Source organism: Ruditapes philippinarum, unplaced genomic scaffold (genome assembly GCF_026571515.1).
Source record: "Ruditapes philippinarum isolate M1 unplaced genomic scaffold, ASM2657151v2 ctg3259_1_1_1_1, whole genome shotgun sequence".
Classification (NCBI taxonomy): Eukaryota; Metazoa; Mollusca; class Bivalvia; order Venerida; family Veneridae; genus Ruditapes; species Ruditapes philippinarum.
The window spans coordinates 110,694-126,010 of NW_026867373.1; the positions used below are offsets into that span (position 1 = coordinate 110,694).

The 15,317-nt window shown below is 31.7% G+C and overlaps 1 protein-coding gene across 2 annotated transcripts in view; it reads left to right on the top strand.

Annotated features, from left to right (window-relative positions):
* Positions 1 to 14,920, top strand: part of LOC132735850 (trichohyalin-like) — a 53,763-nt gene extending 38,843 nt beyond the window's left edge. For both annotated transcript variants that reach the window (XM_060722865.1, XM_060722866.1), the window contains 3 exons: positions 10,038 to 10,264; positions 10,941 to 11,042; positions 13,848 to 14,920. In XM_060722865.1, coding sequence (XP_060578848.1) covers positions 10,038 to 10,264; positions 10,941 to 11,042; positions 13,848 to 14,035 — 517 coding nt within the window. In that variant the 3' untranslated portion in view covers positions 14,036 to 14,920. The remainder of the gene's footprint in view (positions 1 to 10,037; positions 10,265 to 10,940; positions 11,043 to 13,847) is intronic.
* The last annotated feature ends 397 nt before the right edge of the window (positions 14,921 to 15,317 follow it).

A 15,317-nucleotide genomic window follows, 5' to 3' on the forward strand; every position in this document is an offset into this window, starting at 1 on the left:
CCAATTTGCCTTTGCCACCAGTATAGAGCCAGGCCAGCCTGCACATCCGTGCAGTCTGACCAGGCTCTATACTGTTGGCTGACCAATTTTAAGTTTCCATGTTGATATAACCCAAAAATTGATAATAGACAGTTTCATAAATAGAATCTGGACAAGCCCATTTAAGAAGTTAAGTAAGGAATGGGGTTAAGGGTTTTAAGCTATGCTGGGTAAAATATTTGTTTGCTTCTCTGTAATTATATATACTCTATCTGAATTGAAAGACTGATGCTTATAAATTTCCATTTAGTTGGGTTGTTCATGTAGGAAATTATCCCTGATTCTACAGAGAAATTATCCCTGAATTATCCCCAATCTACATTTGAATATTTTGCTAGGAAATGTGAAATGCTGTTTTTATATATATATTTAAAATGCTCATATTTCAAACTTGTGATTGTACTAATTCTACATTGATAACTTGTATTTGCCTAGATTTAGCTTGATGTATCATTTAAGTCATAGTTAATGTATTCATTGAACTTTCGGTATTTAGATCTTCTAAAGGAGGAATCAGGTATATCTGAAAATAGATACAGGTATTCTAAAAATAGATTCAAGTATCAGGTAATTCAGATACATCTAAAAATAGATATGTTATTAGTTACATGAAGTAACAACATTTTCTCACCTGATTAAAAATTATAGCAATAGATTAGAACCTTTTCTAATAGATTCATCCACAAAGTAATAATAATACATTTCTTAGATAATTTTTAAAAATGATTCAGTATACTGGCCAGGGACCATCAACCGGACACTTTTTGAACATTTTTCCGTACAGATTTCATAATTTTTAACCTTGAGACCTTAAAATTTGACACAGTTCAGCTAGGTTCTTCTCCTAACTAGCAAACTTAGTTTGTTTATTGGCGACGCCGGTGAGCGGCGTCGTCTTATATGGAATGCTTTTATTTTTGCCTATGGAAGGAGCTGTTATTAATAGCAGTTATTTTCATGTTGAGTTAATTAGATTTATTTTGATTCGTAAAAATCAAGTAAACAAATATGTTGTTATATTTGTATTTAATAACTTTATATAAAAAGCATGTGCATTGTGATATTATTTTCACGAAATTGCAGGCTGAGTTTAACAGCTTGTCCCTTAGTTTTATTGACAATACTAAAACCCGGATTTCGATTATCGTTGTGGTCTACATTGATGCCGTATCCATTTCGTTCATTCATTTATATATTTTCAAAATTTTCTTACAAGAAGAAAGTTCACCTGCAAATGAGTATAAGGATAGGTAATGAACTGTTGTTAACGATTATCCTTTTGATTTTATCCATATTACGTTGATCTGTTGCACAGAATGGTTGTTTTTACAAAGTGTACCAGTATCCGGATGTTGAAAGCTATCCGATTTTCTGCAATAACTGCTGTCACATGGTCATCTATTTTTTATGAATACTTTACCATTAATTTGCATGGCTTAACAAAACTGACTGAGCCTGCAACATTTCGTAATTTTAATGTTTAGGGTGTTCTTTTGGGTTTCAGGTTTTCTCTCTTTTAAGGGGAAGTAACTCATGTTTACTAAATTATTTGTTCTTTTCTGTCTACTCTGTCTACTCTATCTTTAGTATTACTTACTATTTTATGTTTTTTTATAAAATTTACCAGTTGTAAGGTCATCAAAAGCAGAGAGGCCCTGATGAATGAATATTGATATATATTTTTACTGGCTTGATATACAGTACCCTAGACCAGATTTTTCTAGTTTGTTCAGTTGGTACATACCTATAGGTATTCTGCTAGAGGCATCTTCTAATTAGTCGCCGGTAGAAACCGGCGACTATATTTGTAACAGTTTAATATTATATCTATGGTAGGAGAAGGCCTTAAAATCTGAATATAAAAGCAAATCAATTACTGAACATTTAAGGACCACAATTATTTTTCATAATCTTAAAAATTCAATAATAAAGTAACGTTGCTAAATGAAATGAAATATACAAATATTGACATCTTAAAAAGCAACATTACAATTTTTCATAAAATGAATTAATAACGTATCCCTATGGACCAGTCATTGAATTTAGGGATACTTTTACCTTTTTCCTAAGTGTCAAGCGTTGCTATTTTATGATTGATAAATCATGAATGATATTTGAAATGACACATTTAAATTATAAGTTTTGTTTATATCTTATGAGACCTATTATATTGCAATATTTTATCTAATTATAAACAGATTCTCCCTGTTCTATTGTAAGAATCACGTGACTACACGTTGTATGTTAGTGTTATAGAATCTATTTATAGTAACAGATTGCTGATAAGACATAATAGTTGGAAAACGGTATGGTGGCTAATTAGATGCAAATGTATGAATAATTACAAAGTTATCTTTCATTAATCAGTTTCATATTTTATATCATTAGAAAGGTCTGTATACTCATAATTAGCACATTAAAGAATTAAATAAATTTTCAAAACCTTTTCATTTTTTTTGGTAAAGGGTTAAACTTGGCCCTTTCTGTCAACGTTCAATAGTTTAGTTAAGGTTGAACATCACAAAATAGATTTATGCTAAAGAGGCACATTAATTGAAATAAATAGTGGTAATCGTCGTATTCGTTATATTCCGTCGATTTCCGTCGCGCAGCTTACCAAAACGGTATGACGGATCGTATTAGATACATAATAAAGAAAACTAATAAAATATCTTTTTGTTAATATTTTATCGAAATGAAAGGCAATTAAACGTTTACTTTATGGTATGTAACGACAGGACTATTGATTTCAACTAAGTAATTTATTTTTTCGATAGCGCTAAAAAAAATGTATGCAGATACCAATTTTACGGTAGAATTGCATTGTTTCATGCAATAATTAAAACATATATATTTTCAAATATTCGATGACCTTTGATTATTTGGCGGTAATTATCGGATATACAAAACGGATTTCGATGTCTGGTATAACGGTATATGTATAAGATAGAATTACAAGTAGATGATGCCGATGATTTTAACAACAAATATTTTGTGTGAGACATAAAATAAAAAACAAAAGTATTTTATTGTCTATACGTAAACAATGTATGTTAAATCACGGACCTCAATTGTCAATTCAGTTTAAATAAACATGCAAGCATGCATGTACGTATACATTATTTTTATCAATTGATAAAATAAATACTAGAATCGGCATTTTTATTAGGTAAAATAGGAAAAAATGCAGAGTTTTGCTTATTCTAAAATTATTAAAAAATTAAGATATTAATCATTAATTTAATACTCGTAGCACTTAGGTGGATAGATTCATGACTTCTCCAATCTGAGTAGTTTACATAGAAACAAAATTTTGTACGGTATATCTGGGACAGAAAGATACTCTTTCATTTTTAGTCCCAATTTCATAAAATCATACAATATCATATCACCATTTCTAATTTTGATAAACAGTAAAACAAAAACATATTGCCAAGCGCCGGCATTTTTCTCAAATTGACATGCAGGGCCGAAAGTTATTTCTTTTTCACGTATCATCTTTATTTCCCTGATGGTTTTAAACCATCTCAATCATGCTTTACGCAAGTTTAACTCCAGGAACATCATTTTCATTGAGAGAAATGTGAATAAAAGTATTCTTAACCATTATCTTGTATAATCTACAAGTAGATTAATCCAGACTCTTTGTCCGTATGTGGCTATTTTTAGAACAGGTCTCTTATCAGTGACGTATACGATGCTTATCTCAGATCGTTCCCTGTTACAAGAATATCAGTCGCCTTACAAAATTAATCAAAATTATGAAATAAAAAATGCTAGAAATGAAACACGATTTATCAACTTATGTTTCATATAGTTAAAAGAAATAATAAAAAAAAATAGTTTTATGAAAACAGCAAAAGGGATTTTCAAAGATTTGAATTTGGCCTTCTAGGTCACAACTTGACGTCCTACTTACCACCTGTAGGTCATCGAGCAATATTATTTGATTTGATATCGAGATCTATACTATCAATAAAATCTTTAGCATAAATCACAATACGTTACGTAAACTAACGAAATACTTGCTTATTTAATAATCATAGCAGTTCCTAACAATATTGCTAAGCAAGTTTGCTTCATATATGATGTTTTATTGTGAATAACCAGTTACTCAACATATTCTTCCTCTTTTCTTTATACCTGAACCATTAATTAAACTGATATTTTTTTGTATTTATGATTATACAGTATTTTCTATCCGGCGACTTGATGCTTTAGCATCAAAATCTCTACTTGTCACTATGTGAAATTATTATTTTCTATGTGTTTGTATATGAATTGTTACTAAAATAACCTTTGGTAAAAATGAAAGGTAGAATATTTAAGCTACACATATAGGTGCTCATTTTAAACACTTGATTACATGTACATTATAAGCAATTAGTTATACATTGTATAGTAAAGTCTAATAGACAACTTAATCTGTATCACATGATACAGACTATTTGAGATTTTTTTTTAATTTATACTATACAATATCATGTGTACACGTTATAGTTTTCTTCCTACAAGATTATGAATTCCTGTCAATAGGATGTTATATTCATTTTTAATGGAACCTGAGAATTATTAATGTAATGTGCATACAAGTGTATCATAGTATATGGATATAATGTGTATTTCTGTATTTAAAGACTTACAGTTATGATGGATGAGACTTACATTTAAATTTATAAATGATAATACATGATCAGTCTACAGGTTAAAGATGTTTATACCCAGTGTTAGCTGGCTAATAATAGTATCTATAACAGAGTTTATATATTCTACTAGATTTTGAATTCCATCCATTAGTACCAATGTTAATGTTAGGATTTCATATTTATTTAATAGAAACTGGGAATTATTAATGTTATGTGCATACATGTATATCTTAGTATGTTGATATGATGAGACTTATAATATTTCTGAATTTAAAGAGTTACAGTTTCATTATTATTAAAGGGATGAGACTTTCATTTAAAGTTATAAATGATAAAACATGTATTGATTGAAAATGTCCTGAAACTTGGATCAAGCAATATAATTGATAAAGTCTCAAAAAATCATTTTTTGAATGGTTATTCTAATTTTTTTCTAACATGTGCATAGATTGAAAAGGACAGCTTCTGTCTTATCTATTTGTAATGGAGGGACACCGGTCTCAATTTCCAAGCTTAGGTCTCCTGAGTCAACCCGACAACAGACTTTTCATAGAGTAGATTATTACTTGCCCTTGAATAAATTTGTACACAAAATTTTATAGCAGGTGATTTTTGCCACATGAAAACCAACAAAGTACAAAAAAGTAACCGGGCGCCAGACACAAAGTGGTGTGTTTGTTGCATTTTCATGTTTTCGCCCAGTGCCCTTGATGCAAAATACAAATCAGCCTTCATAAAAATTTCTTACCATAGAAAAAGGGTTAGTTTTTTATCCGTACAAAAAATAGATATTGTACATGTATTAGCACAGTTATGTTCACTTTCAAATTGACCTGTTATAAATAATGGCACAACCAATAGTTTATTGTCTAAGCCCTTTTTAGTAAAAATAATTATACATAATATATAAATTGTTATTTTAATTAAGACTATGAGTATGTAAGGTTTTTATTTCTTATTTATTAATTAAGAATTAATTATCTGTTAATTTAAAAATCTAAATATCTGTCACGGTTTAGAACTGTTCACTATTTAGGCCAGAAAATGTGTAAGCGGCTAGATAGTTTAATCGCTTATAGCCGCGGTACATTATGCTGTGGGTCACAGGTTTGAGTTCTGGTCAAGCTGAAAGATTTCTCATCCAGTGACTGCATATAACCATGAGTTTAATTCACTATGCTCTGTAAACATCAGAAAATCAAGGACATAAACCAATAGAGTGGGGAAATATGTTGTGATTTAGAACTATTTCATTATTAAAGAGAAAATGTGTAGCCGGCCGGACAGCTCAGTTGGTCTTCTGAATATCATGGGTTCGAGTCATGGTCAGGCAGTTCAAGTCAGGGTTTAGAAGTGGTTTTTTCAACTGACACATGTTTGACTCATTTAATAGATTGTATTTTATTTGAAATGGACAAAGGCAGTATTGCATGATACTTTTAGATCTACAAAAAGCATTTGATACAGTCGATCACACTATACTGCATATGAAGAAGTTATTTTTCTTCTTCTTCATGGAACTTGAAGTTTCTGCCATATGTAATGACATTCTTACATGCTTCAAGTCTTATCTCTGATAGCAGCTGGTTGATGTGGCTGGTACTCCTTCTACTACTGCTCTGAGTACCTATGGTGTCCCCTTGATGTTCATTTTAGGTCCTCTTTTATGTCTAATATATGTCAATGACATGTCTGCAACCTAAGCAATAAGCTTTTATTATATGCACAGGCACAAGTATCAGACCTGGGAAGAAAAAATATGACCAGATTGATAAAAAAAACTTGTGTTCATCTTAAAATTGTCACAAACCAAAAAAATGTAAATAATGACCCCCTTTAAAAATATACTTTAACTTAATAGTATATTTTTAAAGGGGGTCATTATTTACATTTTTTTTTGGTTTTTGACACTTTTAAGATGAACAAAGTTTTTTTATCAATCTGGTCATACTTTTTCTTCCCAGGTCCGATACTCGTGCCTGTGATTATATGATGATGACTCAGGTATCCTTGTATTTGGAAAAATAAATAGTAAGATTAGTTAATTGACTATAAATTGTCTTTGCATCTTGGCAAGACAGAGTCTTTTCTTTTTGGTTTAAGTTTCAACTTAAACTGGGCATATCCTCCAGGTCACATGAAATGGTACTGCTATAAAGTACACATCTTTTGTTAAGTATTTAGGTGCAAACCTGGATCAAATTCTTTTGGCGTCGCCCTTTGATGCTTTGCATCAATGCTTTTCTTGTTTCCAATTGTATTAATTCTCATATCTGAGGCTCAACAAGGAGGGTATCAAAATTACCTAAAATGTCTTCACTACAGTACCATGTGTCCGGACAGATATGTACATGACATGATTTAATTCAGATAAAAGCTGGGTTAACATGATATACAATATTTCAGCAACAAATGCTTAAGTTTTTGATATTCTATTATTCACTCTGCAAATGATTATAGCTGGTATTTGAGGTCAGGCATTGTTTTCTTTACCCCCAAATTTCAACGTCAACATTCTTGAAATAGACATTAAAATATTACTTTTTAAGGAGGTTGAAATAAATTAATTTACTTAATTTTGAAATAAACATGCACTCAATGTTGATAAAAAAGTGACTGACAACCACTGAACAAAGAAAATACTAAATTAAGCATTTTCGGGGCCGTCCAGGTTTGGTGGTTGTCCGGTTTTGGTGGTCCCCAACCAGTATACAGTGAACTGATTCTGATTATGAAATTTTTCAACTTTTTATGTAACCACTGCATTACATTCTTGCATAGCAGACTGGCGTTTTCATGAGTTTTACTCATGCCAGAAATTTCATTTGGCATGGGGAGTGCCAGATGAGTCGCGTGCAATACAACAACGTCATTTAAGCGCAATCTATGAAGCAACCACATTTAAATGACGTCATTTCGGCGCATTTTAGAAGGGAACAATGTGCTGAAGATGACATCATTTTGCCGTTGTTATTAAAGTTGTAAATTCATACGCTATTGTAAGAAAATAGTTATGGATGAAAATTTAATTTAAATTTAATTTTCATGAACAAATATCATATTGTGGTAATCCATTTTAAATATGAAATAATATGGCAGAATATGTAAGAAAAAATATCTGAGATATGTTTGCAGTTCGGATCGGAATGTCAATGTGCGGTAACAAGGTTTGTAGGGTTCCCTTGGGACTGATATTCAGAGTTGAACTGCAACATATGACAGATATTATTAGTAAGGCATGTCTTGAGGATAATAATTGTTGCTCATTGTACAAGACCAATAACTAGCATTGGCATTTACTGAATAAATGCTCCTTTATGGACATATAAGAAATACTGATTGTCTTTTGGTACATGGTCATTTGCTGTCAGTATTCAACCAAGTTCCTCTGGTTACAGCTTTTGTTAGAGTCCTTCCTATATTGTAAATTAAACTTCATCGATCATTAACATGTATATTTCTTGTCTTTTGAAGTGAAAGTTAGTCAATTAGAATGGCCTATTTAAAAGCTATAATTTAAAGCTAAATTTAAATTGCATGCATTGAATTTTTTTTTGTCCATTTATTTTATTATAATTAGTTATTTATTTATTTTTAATAGTTTCAGTGGCATTTTGAAAAGATTTGAGCCACGTCATGACAAAACCAACATAATGGTTTTGCTGCCAGGATGGATCCAGACCAGCCTGCGCATCCGCTGAGTCTGACCAGGATTCATGCTGTTCGCTTACAGACCCTATAACAAGTAAAGAAACTGATAGCAAACAGAATGGATCCTGATCAGACTGCGCGGATGCGCAGGCTGGTCTGGATCCATGCTGGTCGCAAACCCATTATGATGGTTTTGTCATGACGCGGCTCATTTATTGGATATTGTCTGTGAATAAATTATGTATCTTCATTCTCATTTATCACCACTGTTAGTCTTTACTATGATATTTACAATGTAGTCCTAATTATAAAATAGTTCTAATTTTAGTATAGTCCTAATTGAAACTATAATACAGTCCTAAATATGCGGAAGATAACTTCAAAACTTGATAAAAAAATAATTCATGTATCATGTAGATATTCTTAAAAAATATTTCACGAAAAATTAATGTTGATAAAGTTCTTATTGATTTAGTTTGAACAATGATATGGTGAAAATTAATATTTTGTTCTAGAACAATCTATTATCTGCTGTTAACAGATATATTATATCAGACCATGTATCTCACGTATACAAAAAACATCCATAAATAATTCTGTCATGGTTTACTGTAACATATGATACTAAATACTATCTGTATCAACATACTAATTTATGGTATTTCAAGTATTCAATTATGCACCTATTCACTTTAAATTGATCAGTTGAAGAAAAATTATATATTTTTTTTTTAGGTTCATCAATCATTTCTTTCAAATACAAATTTTTTGTTTTTACTTTATAATAGCTTTGCTTGTAAATACCTTTGAAAATCATTCTAAGTAAAATTGTTTCATGGCCGAGTGGTTAGCACATCAGACTAGTGATCTAAGGATTGCTGACGGTGTGGGTTCAAACCCCGTCAGGGGCAAGCAGAAGAAACATTCATTGCTTAGTTAGTAGCTGAGTTACTGGTTGGTTCCAGGAACAAATTTGAGACTGTTTCAGTAAGCTTATAGCTTCCGACGAGAACTTTAATAAATTTGTATATAAACTAAAAAAAAAAATTCAATGTTGCTAATATTTTTCATCAAGTTTGTTGCTCAAAATATACATTAAATCCTCACTTAATATTTAAAATTTACCTTTAATCATTCAATCTGGACAAAAACCATTCATCTTTTCTAAAGTATATTTCACAATAAGTAGGGATTGACTAGCAAACTGTACTGATCAGATGGCGTGCATGTGCAGGATTTTTTTTTTGGCTTATTTTATAGCCAATATTCTGTCATATTCCCAATTGAAAAAAGTTTATTATTTTCCCAATCCACAGGAAAAAATATTCCCAATTGAAAAGTTTCAAAATGAAGATATTGAATACCAAATTAAAAAACTTTAAATTAAGAGCTTCTTCACTGTTACGGTGTTTAAATGTTTGCAGATGCCATCCTAGACAGTTATTCTTTGTATTCATTTTATCACTGTAAAATTTAAGTCATGCAATTTTTCCCAATTTTTAACAAAACATCGCTGAAATTCCCAATTCCATGGGTATGGTTCGTGTTCCCAAAATCCTTGAAAAAAACTTTGAATTGTGCATTGAGAGATTTGGCTGCCACCTGGAGGTTAAAGGTTAATTTTTATTCAGCACAAGGCCTAAGATAAAAGGTCATATAAGTATTTTAATGTATGTATCATCTTTCCTTCATTTTTTCCAGCATGGCAAGTGCTATCCTGAACAAAGCATTGATGGATCAGCGGCACAGGAAAGCCATGGAAGAGCTGGAGAAAGAGATGCAAGTGGAATTGGAGAAGAATCGTGAACAGCTCAATGCCGAACTGCAGAAATCTCTCGAGAAAGAACTTGAGGCTCATAAGGGAGAATTCCTGAACCAGCTTGCAGCAGCCAGTAAAATTGCTCCATCCGATTTGAACGAGATAAGCGGTTAGTATACGTGTACTTTGCGGAGATGGAAAATTCCCCTTGTCTGCTCATAATTACGAGTAGAATTTTAAGAGAACTTGATGCAGGATGACTAGAATAATGTTGCCGGTTCATTAGATTTAGAAGCTACTTGTCCTGCAGGACGAATGACTCTGAAAATATTTTTCAATTCCTGCTTTATATGAGTATTAGTTTGCAAATTTGCTCACAAAAGAAATAGATGCCATTCAGATTAATAAAGCTTTATAATAAGTGTAGAAAACTTAATCAAAGTTAACCAATGCACAAACAATAGGTAAAAACAGTTTCAAATGTAGGTAGATTTACTTAACAGTGGTTGAGATATAGTGCTTAGTTCAAGGTACCTGAAATCTATTTGTATTCACATGCATTGACCAGAAATATGTCCTATGTGCATACTTGGTATCTTCAGTATTGCTTTCTTGCAAGCTTGGTATTTGAAATATTATGCATGTTTATTGTACTGAAATAGATTCAACTTGAAATTTTTGCTTCATATAACTATAAGGCATTTGTCTAAAAAAATCTTTTTCAGTGCACTGTTTTTCAAAATACTCTTGTGTATATAATTGTTAGGTTCTACTTTATGATAATTGTGAATTTATGATTTTAAACTTAATAATTTTGTCAATATGCACTGTACTGTATGACACAGGAGGTGGCAGACGGTCATCAGGCAGTCGTTTTACAAGAGATTCCACTCCCGAGTACGGTAAAACCAAGTCAACATTGGGTGCAATGGAGGAAGATTCTGATGGTACTCTATGTGCTCTATATTGTCTAAATATACAGTGGAACCTGTTTAAACTGATAGTCTTTAAGACATGAGAAAATTTTCTAGGTTTACATTTACCCCTGTATTAAAGATCATAATTTATCATAGTTGATGATACTGTATTCTTTTAAAGGTTTAACCTCTCTGACTGACCATGTTTGTTCAAAATCACAATTTTTTTCTTTCATTGTCCCCTGCCTTTTCGAAGATAAAAGGGGGATATAGAAATGTGCTCTGTCCATCAGTCCGTACAAAAGTCCATCTGTCGCACTTTTGTAACCTGTCCATAACTAAGCAATTAATCAAATGAATTTGAAATAACTTGGCATAAATGTTTGTTATAATAAGATTATGCGCAACACCCAGACCATACCTTCAAGGTCAAGGTCACACTTGGCGATTAAAAGTCAACATTTTTGGAGGGTATTTGTCGTGTCCGGTCCATAACTTTCTCATCCATCACTGGATTTTGAAAATACACTGATGTACTTGGCAGAAATGTTCACAATAATGGGACAATATGTCATGCACATCACCTAAACACCCACCTCTAAGGTCAAGGTCACACTCGGAAGTCAAATCTGAACATGGTCTGTTATAGGGTATATTTTATGTTTTGTCCATAGCCTTTTCATAGATAAAGGGGTTTTAAAATTACTGGGCACAAATGTTCACAATAATAAGCAATGTATCATGCCCAACACTTGGACCCCTACCTCCAAGGTCAAGGTCACACTTGGAGGTCAAAACTTAATATGTTATAGGATATATATTTTGTGTCAAGTCCCTAAGTTTTTCATAGAAATTATTTGGCACAAATATTCACAATATTTGCTCAAAACTGGACCCCTACCCTAAAGGTCTAGGTCGCACTTGAAGATCAAATCCTAACATGGTCTGTTACAGGGTATGATGCCATGTCAGGCCGGAGCAAGTAAAATGTCATTGGTGAATTGCCCGCATACCTTAATCAATGAAAAGGCGAGGAACATTTGTTACTCAGTTACAAATTCTTGTTTAAAGCAGCATGTTAGTTAAGCAGTAAAAATATGGTGATAAAAACTGCAAAATTAGTCATTAATGGCACATAACATGCAAAATGTTACTTGTGTCTTGAAATGTTTTATTTAATCAGTTTAAGACAGGTTCACTGTATACACTTTGCTGACTATATAGACTGTATCAATCTAGCTATAAATTGAGTTACTTAGCTTATTTAATAGAATTTGTGTATGTCTTTTTTGGTGCAGGAAGCTGCATTTTATTCCCAGAAATGAATTGAACATGTTTAGTTAGCTCAATTAATTACGGGCCCTGACCCATCATTAGTTGCAGTGGTCATTTTTGAAGTCTCAAAATTTCTGAGAATTCTGTGTATGCTCCCATTAGCCAATGGCATGTTAATTAACACTTTTGCTTAAATATTAATTTTTGCTTTAATAATGATTTTATCTGTTGCTAGGCTAGAACTGAAAAGTAGGTAAATTTTTTATTTATGGTTTTTGTCACCTTTTGTTGTCTATGCATTGGACACTTTCTCTTAACATGAATTTTCTAAATGGAGAATCAGTCTATAAATACTGGCACTGGCATTTGATTGGTTAATTTGAAATTCAAATTTTGAATTAACCAATTAGGAAATTTTATCAACAGACTGGTTCTAAAACTCCTCTTAAATTATTTTTTCTTATTTGACATTGTTTTTACACTGTTTTTAGCTCACCTGTCACAAAGAGACATTGTGAGCTTTTGTGATCGTTTTTCGTCTGGCGTCCTTAAACTTTTACTTTAAACAACATCTCCTTAAAATAGCTTCTTTTAGAAAACCGAAAGAGCTAGAGCTTAAATATTTGGCATGAAACATCATCTAGACAGTGTCTACCAAGTTTGTTCAAATAAATTTTACTTATTTGTATATAATAAAAACAAAATCTTCTTTAAAAAAAAAACCCAAATAGCTAGAGCTTAGATATTAAGCATGAAACATCTTGTAGTGGGGGTCTACCAAGTTTGTTCAAATAAAAGCCCTGGGGTCAAAATTAGCTCCACCTGGAGGGGAGAGGGTTCATTGTGTTTCCCTATATGTGTATAGTAAAACAAATATTCTTACAGCTAGAGCTTAGATATTTATCATGAAACATCTTCAAATGGGTGTCTACCAAGTTTGTTCAAATAAAAGCCCCTGGGGGTTAAAATTGACCCCGCTCCGGGGGCCTATATACAGGTGAGCGATTTCAGGGCCATCATGGCACTCTTGTTTAAATTTTGATAACTAAAAACAACTAATTGAATGCTAATTTTCTGTCTCTGTATCTGTTATGTAATTGTTATGGTAATTTTGTGTCTGTTTTCAAGTTAGATGTTGAAAAGTTTCTGGTTAAGATATTGTAATTTTTGGTGGCTGTGCATGCATCATTTATATTGTTTATTGTCACTTAACTAACATCTTACTGAGGTTGGCATGGTATATTTAAATAAAAAATATTCAGTTATTTCTTTTAGAAATGTAACACAATTTTTATTGTCAAACACTTACTCCTTGGCATAGTATTGCAGAAAGTATTAATCATTTTTTTCGGTCTTTATATTGTATTAAGTTTATTTTGATACATATTTCTTTGATTCTATAATGGAACCAATTTTTTCACAGAAAATAACTTAAAAAACCTTTATTGCTTATTTCTCATGAACTTAAAATCTTTTACATTGAAATGGTTTTGTCTTAAATTGATATTTGAAATTCACTAATTTTAATTTGATTTAATTTTTGTTTCGTTTTTCGTACAGAAGACACAAGACAATCATATAACCGACCTCATTCAGCCATGACATCATCATCGAAGCCTCATCATGTTGGCGGAGGAAAGAAGAAAAAGAAACATATCTTCGGCCCTCAACCTCCACGCCCCGCCTTTAGTACCTCCACTGGTGAACAAATTCACAGTGCATGGGACTTGGACGATGAATTATTGTAGCATAGATTTTTAATTTAAAAAATTTGTTTTTATTAATATTTAGAATAAAACTTTTCGGAAAATGGAGTAAATGTAAGCATCTTGTGACAAAGATTAACAGACAACAGTTTTATATAGCAACAATAAGCATTTGTATGACCAGGATCAACAAGCAACAGCTTTAAAGTATAAAAATAAGCATCTTTGTGACCAAGATCAACAAAGAACTGTTTCAAACGGCAAAAGCAAGCATCAATTTGAGCGGGGGCAACAAACAGCAGACGTTTACAGCAAATACAAGCATTAATGTGACCTTGATCAATAAATAGCAGCTTTCAAGAGCATAATGACCCAGATCAACAAATTCAAAAGTGCAATAAATTTAAAAGAAAGAAGTGATCATTAATTTGATGACCAAGATCAACAAAACAACGATTTTAAGGAGCAAAAATATTTTTAAGCATCAATTAGTGAACTAGGATTGACAATTTTCTTCCCAATTAGTGAACAGGTGTTTATTGTGACACTATGATACAATAATGTTTTGAATACTTAAAAAGTGCTCAGTATAATTGTTTCAATCATTTTGCCTTTTGAAGAGTTAGATACATGTTTTTATCACATACCTGTGCCGGTTTTTGCAGCTTGTAAAAAGAGTATTGCATGACAGTGCATATATTTTGACGTGACGTCATTTGCGTAATATAAACATAGCATAAGGATGCGCTGAATGCTAGCGTTTCACTATAGGCGTCAGTGAAAAATGATTCTTTTTTACCATAAACAGTTCTCATTTTGGATATTTGATAAATGGAATATTATATTCGTATAGCTCCATTACTAAATTTATTGAACTGGTTGAATAAAATATTATTTTTCTCTCCAGAGGCTTGCATAATATTATATGTTATTTTGGTTTTAGAGTGATATATGTGGATATATTACCTGTCAAGATTTATTACGGCTCGGGTGATATTTTATCTTGGCAGGTAATATATCCACATATATCACTCCAAAACCAAAATAATAATTTTATTACCCTTCCCGTGCCAAGTTAAGACGATTTTAAAATTAATCATTGCTATTTCAAATGAAACGTCGAAATAAGATTCCCTTTAGGATACCCCTTCACCATAACATGACGTCACATAAATACATGACGTATTTTCTTTCGAACATAACGGATGTAAACAAGAGAAAAGGAGTAGTCTGTTGAACGCACTTTTTTGGAATTAATATCAAGCTTTCACAAGGTCATATTTGTTTCCTATACTGACGAGAATATGTATCATTACTCTATTTT